The 7,652-nt window shown below is 42.0% G+C and overlaps 1 protein-coding gene across 1 annotated transcript; it reads right to left on the bottom strand.

Moving 5' to 3' along the window:
- Positions 1–3,152: 3,152 nt before the first annotated feature.
- grm1b (glutamate receptor, metabotropic 1b) lies at positions 3,153–7,354 on the bottom strand (the record flags this gene model as incomplete). The annotated part of the gene is made up of 3 exons (XM_055057058.1): positions 7,146–7,354; positions 5,946–6,771; positions 3,153–3,402 (listed from the first exon to the last, which is right to left on the bottom strand). Coding segments are annotated over exons 1-3 (1,199 nt in total), but the record flags the coding sequence as incomplete, so codon positions are not given.
- Positions 7,355–7,652: the final 298 nt, after the last annotated feature.

Raw genomic sequence — 7,652 nt, 5'->3', positions numbered from 1 at the left:
AGTAAATTCATACACTTGTACATCATTTAGCTCCGCATGGCAAAACAGATACTATTCACGTGATTGGGAGGTGTCAGAATAGCCGTCTCTGTCTTCCTCCACACAGCAGAGCAGAAGATGGACGGCCGATAACCTGCACCTCCAGGCCGTTCAGTTGGCCTGCTGCACAGGCGCCTGCGTGTGTTCACTTACTGCATTGCTCTAAAAAACATTTTCCATTTTAGAAGTCTCCTTGACCCAGAAATCACTCTGACACGCACGCGCAGGCTGCTTTTCTGCACCCTTCCCATCAGCCATGGGAGGCATGAAGCACGAGAGAAAGAGCTTTTTACTTGATCATGTGGGTTTCAGAAACATTCTGGTGACATTTTAACGCCCGAATAAGAGAAACACACAACCGTTGAAACATCTATAATAAATGAAAGAGATTTAACTTTAATTACGGCCTCAATTCAGCTGCTAACCGGACCAGCGACAAACCACGACTCCACAATGGGATCATTTCTGCCGTATTAGCTTTGATGTTCCTTACTGCACACTCCCCAGATTACGCTGGAGGTGCTGTCCCACATTAGCCCATCCTGCCGGAGATCTGACAGGGAGCGGGAAAGCTTGCTGCGTGGATGCATTATTCATCAGCGAGCCTGATTCAAAGCGTCTTCTGCCTTCAGAGGAACTCTTTGGGAAAAATTGAGAACATTTGAGGTTCCTGTGAATTTTGTGTAATAACCGATTCAGGCTGAGAACATCTACACGCCAAAATATGGTTTCTAAACAAGAGACAAGGACGAGTGATGTCCTCTTTCCTTATGAGGAGAGCCATTTGATGACCAGAAGCTGACATTTAACCTTAATGAAAGTTGCAAAAGTTTTGTGTGATGTGTTCACAAACTTCAGGGTATTAAATTAGGGTTTATGTAATTGAGAAACATGCATACTTGAGAAGTGTTATTGATTGTTTCTATTCTTATTTATTTATTTTGTAATAACACAGGTTTCATACTTTTCAGGCATTGTCAAGGTAAGTTTATAAAAATTTCCAGTTTGAACCACACTTTGGAGATAAAAATAATGTAAAAGAACTATAAAAGACCATTTCAATTGACTACTATATGATTTTATGTTTTGTCATTAAGAATATTTTGCGATCGTATTCTACTGTCGACTGCAGGGACATGGTTAACTAAAATATAACACAATTTTACGTTTTGAAATGCCTCTGTCACGCATACATCCGATACACCCAGCTGGTCCAAGAAAGATGAAAAATAAAATCTCTAATAAACGTTCTCACAAAGTTTTTCTGGCTTTTAGCAAATAGAAATAGTTCTGCTAATTCTGGCCGAGCTAAAACGGGAGAAGTTTGGTTTGATTGAACTTCAGTTAGTAAGGAAAAATATGTTTTTTTATTATCTTTAAATATCTAGTTTCAGCTATGGAGTTTAGGCTTTTAATCAAACGTTAAGAGTCCACTTTATTACCAGACTGTGCAATTTGAATATCACGCACTTTCCAAACCTGGGAAACACCTAATTGAATTACAAGGCTTTCAAACACCTGTGCGAACCCTGAAAGTATCTGGAAAGTACAACATGCATTTGTATTGAGTCCCCCTTACTCAGATACCCCTAATAAAAATCCATTCAGAGTTCCCTAATGCGGTTAGAGGTCTATTCAGTATAAAGATTCCACTTGTTTGTGATTTTTGTACAGTTAAGTGACCTGAATGCAGAAACCGACTGAGGCAAAACTGTGAATTTCAGTGATAAATAAATACAATGGAGACTTTGAAAACGACAGAAAGAGAACAGGGAAAGGAGCAGGGAAGAGCCATAGGCAAACCATGGAAGAGCAGAGAATGAGAGATAAATACAGGATAGCTGGATTATTGGAAAGAGACGGGTGGTGGAGGGAAAAAGAACAATAGTCACAAGAGAAGCAGAAGAGGACATAAACAACAAACCAAGAAAGGGAGGCCGACACTAATCTAAGGAAACTACAGTAAATTCAAATGCACAACAACCAGAACTCAAGAATAAGTGAAGAAAATAAAGTGAAAGGAATGAACAGGTACGGCAAAACTTTCTCACCATTATTAATGAACTGAACATGGCAAGATATGTTGAGCAATAAAGCATACAGGAACTAATAAAGTAAATAAACAAGAAATGGACAAAAACACCCGGACAAGCAATTGTCTGGGTGTTTTTTTTTTTTTTTTTTTGCTTCAGCTGGTAGAGGAAAGCTGGTCAATATCCAGACCTAGATCCCAAATTTAAAGTAGCAGGTCAGGCATGCTAACTGTCCACTGAGCTTGAGCTGAACTGTAAATACTAAATGACCACATTTCAGTCTCTAGGTGAGCATTGGTTAAAAAATAAATTCTAATTAACACCCTGCTGTAATCACAGAGGAAGCTGATCCAACAAAGTGCTGATTCGGGCCTTTGAATTCAAATTCAAAGCTGCTTGACTTTTGGTGAAAAACATTTTTCGAACTCACGTATCCCTTTTCTTCCACTTAAAGATAGACTGTGGGATCTGAAGGCAGTTGCTCTTTGGAGTGGAGAAGGCTTAATACCAATGTACAGCTTACTTTTCAGAGTTTTCCTCCTTTTACTGCTTTCTTGCACTGTATGTTGGTCTGTTGCAACAAATCAATACAAACCAAATGAAAACAAAACTGCAGAGGTTTGTGGTGACAAAAATGTGAAAAAGCAGGGAATGCGTTCACAAGGCGCTGTGATCGAAATGGAACTGGAAGATGGAAAATCTATCTGCAAAAAACAGTCAATAGTTGTCAAATAAAAGCCACAAAATAAAATAAATAAATAAATAAAAGTACATCTTAAAACAGCATCGGTTGTCTTTTATAAAGATATCAAAAGTTTATGTATAACTCGTGATAATACCAGAATTACCTGCACATTCTATAAGGAACAAAAACATGCTTTGACAGAGCCATTAAGTGCAGTTTATTGTCCTATTTGGTACCATCAATAAGGAGCTAATCTGAGTTTTACAGCCTATTTTTACAGAACAACAGCTGAGGATAAAAGCAACTTCAGCTTGTTAGTGTTCATCTTCTGTCCTAAAAAAAAAAAAACAACACATGAAGCTGGAAGCCCCTTGGGAAAACATTCCCTAACGAACCTGCCAATTAGGAGGAACTCTCCCGCCACTCCGAGGCGCCTCATCGCCATGAGCAGCCCGCGGACCGTCATGCCTTCACAGAAGCAGACAACAACCCTGGCTTTGGGAAGGCGCTCCCGCAGCTTCCTGAGGAGCCGGTCGAAGTGCTTCTCGCCGGCGTTGCTGTAGATCTTGTCGGAATGAGCGATGCAGAGCCCTTCCTGCGAGGCGAGCTCTTTGAACGCTTCCATCCCGCTCTCGCCGTAGTTACCTGAGGAAGACAAGAGAAGCCGTCAGCCGAGGCTCATCCGCAGGGGAACAGGCGCGATCAATGGGCTGTCGTTCGCAACTTTTCTCGACGCCGTGGTTTTCCAGATTCACTGAAGTGTTACTGAACATAAATTTCTTCTTCTTGTTTTTTTTTTTTCTTTTGGCACAGAAGAGAAAAACAAATCCAGAGGATGCTGTAAGAGAAGTTAAAAGACTTGCATCTTGTTTCCACTTGCCTGCTCGGATCTTAAAAATCAATCAGTTGTGGCAGAACGCATTAAAAAGTGCTCACTGCAGGCTTTGATCTGTTTGCCAAACAAATTTTAATCACCTCAAAGAAAGCTTATCATGTTTTAACAGGATTATCAAATCCTCTTCCTACATTCATCATATTCTGTCATGAGAGAAAACAAAAAACGAAGCAGGCATGAAATTTGACTCCAAATCATGTGAGGGATTTTGATATTCTTATAATTGTCATAAGGTGTTTTTACATATTTTGTGACTTTTAAATGAGCAAATTTCAATTTGCCTTGTTTGGGATGTATTTAGCTCCAGCTATTTTGGAAATACCTCCAGCCTGCTTCTCTGTCCCTGCTGAAGAAATAAACCCCGTCATGATAATGCCTGAGCCACCATTTGTAACCATGGGGACAGTGCAGCGGACATAATAGTTTGGTCTCATCTGACCGAAGTCTCTTCTCCCACACGCTTTCCAGGTCACCCGCGCGTCTCGAGAAAACGTTTAGATTCGTCTTCTTATGGCTTTCACCCAACAATGTCTTTCTTAGTCATTCGATTTGTGGCGAAAAGTTCAGTTCAGATTCCTCCACCTGAGTCGTTGATCCGTATGGCTCCTCCAGACTTACACAACCTCCCGACTGTTGATTAGAGATGTGAATCTTTCAGTACCGACCGATTCAGTTCCAGTTCGATTCGGAAACAATCGGTCTGCAGATTCTGTTTAAATTGTGTGACTAGCAAGAGGAAAAGGCAGTGGGGGACACAGGGGAGATTACATCTCTGTGTCATCAGCTCATATTTAAACAAAATTGGTTTGTGCATAAGCTTAGATGCCTGGCTAATGCGATACACAGTGAAGTTGCAAAGATGTACAACTTAAACACATCTAAAAATCGATTTAGCATTTTGATTCAATTCAGAATTACCAGGACTAGAAATTGCAGTTCTCTATAGAACTGATTTATTTTTGTCTGCACCTCTTCTACTGATCCCCTGGCGCACTTACAGGAATGCCTGTACGTTGAGGAGAAAAACACAACAACTTTGTGTTGGTTTGTCAAATAAAATGCCAACAAATCGCATCAAGGTTTTGGTTTTAACATGAGAAAATGTTCAACTGAAATATAAATACTTATACAAAACACAGCTTCAACTCAATATCTATATTTGTGTTGCTGTATAGGTGAGTACATCGTAACCTTCATTATAATGGCTTGACTGCAGGTAATAGAAAGGTTGGAAAATGTGTTTCACAGATATGTTAGTTTTGTTTCATTCAAATGTAGGACTTGGTATTGTGAACAGAAATGTTACAAATGCAAATTACACTTCTGAATAAATAATGTAACTGCTTTTATAAAGAAACCCAGGATCAGTTATGGAAAGAGGCTTGATTTGACCTCCACAGACCTCAAATGATCAGTGCTCCTGATAAGCCAGGAAACTCACAAAACTGAATGCCCAATGAGCACAGATCATAATCGTGGCTAAAATATCTATTTGTCCAAAAGCTGGATGCTTTGCCCAATTGAGTGACACGACATACAGCGGGACGATCAACAGTTTAACCTTTTGAAAAATATACCAATACTTGGATTGGATGCACCGTTTCTACTGTTTCTCATTCAGCGTTCTGTGCCAGGAACAGGTGAGAGGTGGAGGAGGCTTCGAACAGTGCATCAGTCAGTTCCAGGGATCACAACAACACCTGCAGTCACTTTCAGAAGTATCAATACCTCATAAACATTGATTTGGCCAAACAAGAATGGCCAAATCAAAGAACAATCGTAACAACAATGAAAGGTCATTCTGCAAAGTCGCAGTCCAGGTGGAGTGAGCATGAATGCATACTAGAAGTTTCAGGTTTTAATCTGTCCAAAAAACTTTATTTGCACTTCAGAATTAAATGTTAATGATCACATGAAAGCCCAGTGAGACACAATATGTTTTTTTGTTTTGTTTATCAGGGTATCAAGAGAAAACCCAGCTGGTTTGATTCTTGACCCAGTGGATCAGATTTTTTTTTTTTTGTCCGAAAGATTGCATTACCATATATTGAAGAAAGTTTACAGTCACTCCGAAACTATAAAAAACGAGAAGCACAGCATTCGTTGAAACCATAAAAGGAATATAAAATATATGACCAACATATTAAATAATTTTGAAAATCACGCATCATTTCCCTTACATGTCCCACTTCTTTGCTACTTTGTTTGTCATTTTTGGATGTAATGTGACAAAATACCATTAGGTTCCAATAAAAGTATCACTTAACATCTACAAAGAAGGATGATGTCTTACCCTCTGTGTGTACTGCTGACACATAGGTCCAATTGTACTGTTTGACAATGTCCAACAGGGCTCTGGCTTGCAGAGTGTCCGAGGGCACAACTCTGAGGAAGTACTTGAACAACGTCTTATCACTGAGGTCAATGCTTGTTGCAGAATAGGCAATCTGCGGGATGTTGAACAGCTGCAGAAGGTTCTGGACTTGAATTGCAACCGAGCTTGAGCCGGGACCGATGACTCCTGCGATGGGCTTCTTGGTCGGAGGCGGCTGGCTGGAGGGTGACCCTTCAATGCACCACTTGGAGCCCTCTGTATCGTCTCGGATGGAGATGAGAGAGTCCCGTATGAACTCAATGCTCTGCTCCAGGGCCACAGAGGAATGCCAGCATGAGTCCCTGATCTCACAGCCGAGGGTGATGTTGGGCAGCAGGTTGGGGTCCGAGTTTATTCGATCCAGGGTGTGGAACATGGCCTCCACTCTCTGGATGCCATACTGCTCACGGACTTCTCCGCATTTCCTCTCAGCAACCTTCTCCGCTGATGGCTGGTGGTGTACAGAAAACAGGGCGCCTATTATTACATCCCCATCCATTCGAGCCACCAGGCGGGAGGCAGAGCTTGGGACAACTGACCTCTCATACTTGCCTTTGGACAAGACGAATGCCTCAAAGAGTAAAATGGGCAAGTACAAAATGCTTACTACAGTCAGGTAAATCATGCTTGTCATTGTACAACAAGTGATGGGTGTATGATCATCTCCTTTGGGCCATAGTAGAGGTCCATTAATCCCGCGTGGATCCAATGGGAACTTCACGGGATCCTCTCCAGTGCCTGTAACCTGCAATTGATACAAAGACACTTAAAGCTACTGTTTTTCTTTCAAATACAATGTCTGCTGGAGACACTGGAGTGGTCAAGATGACATTCAGTTTCCTGCCAGAGGGAAATCTTTTTCAGTTTCAGCACCTTGGACAGCTGCCTCTGCTGCGTGAGGAAATCGGTTGTTTTAATCTCTTTTCAACTTTTACCTAAAAGCATCGCATGCAAAGCCAATATGATGCGATTGCGACATCTGCTATTCAACAGGGCAATAGTTGACTACACTACGCGACAATACAGCTTGCATTCGCACGCATGTCGATCAGAAATAGCTGCATATTCAAGCCGTGTTAGGAAGCCTGCTGTCGTGCAAGCAAACGGGAGTTTATTTACCTGCGACAGGCAGCTCCGGGTATGCGGGCTCTGTGTCTCCTGTGATGCAGCCAGACTGAACCCCAGCTTCTCCTTACCAAGAGACTCCCTCCCTCCCTCTCGGTCTCTCTCTCTCTTTCCCATCTGCACTGATGCCCCCTTCTTCTCCTCTTTCCTCACTGCATCTTAAAAGCGGGTCATAGTCGCTGCAGTGTCCCTGATTTGAGTGCAGAGTTTGTAAACGCCGGGGCGGGACGGTGACGCATTTACAAATCGGATTTTGGGGGGCGAAGTACAGTGGGACTGACGTGAGAAGAAAAAAATGTGTCCCGGGGAACAGAAGTGTTAACTTTTAGAGCTGACGTGACAGCGCGAAACACCCTGCGATACAGGAGGACACGCCAAATAGGAACTAACTCCGTAGGGACGAATCAAACTCCGTGGACAGGAAAACGCTCCTGTTTCGTTTGGTCACTGACAGATGCGGTGCACGTGCGGTTTACCTCTGCAGCTGAAAATAAGGGGGGC

Source organism: Poeciliopsis prolifica, unplaced genomic scaffold, assembly GCF_027474105.1.
Source record: "Poeciliopsis prolifica strain line A6 unplaced genomic scaffold, Auburn_PproV2 SCAFFOLD047, whole genome shotgun sequence".
In the NCBI taxonomy this organism is placed as follows: domain Eukaryota; kingdom Metazoa; phylum Chordata; class Actinopteri; order Cyprinodontiformes; family Poeciliidae; genus Poeciliopsis; species Poeciliopsis prolifica.
Note: the sequence above shows the minus strand (reverse complement) of the source record. Positions and strands in the feature narration are given on the sequence as shown.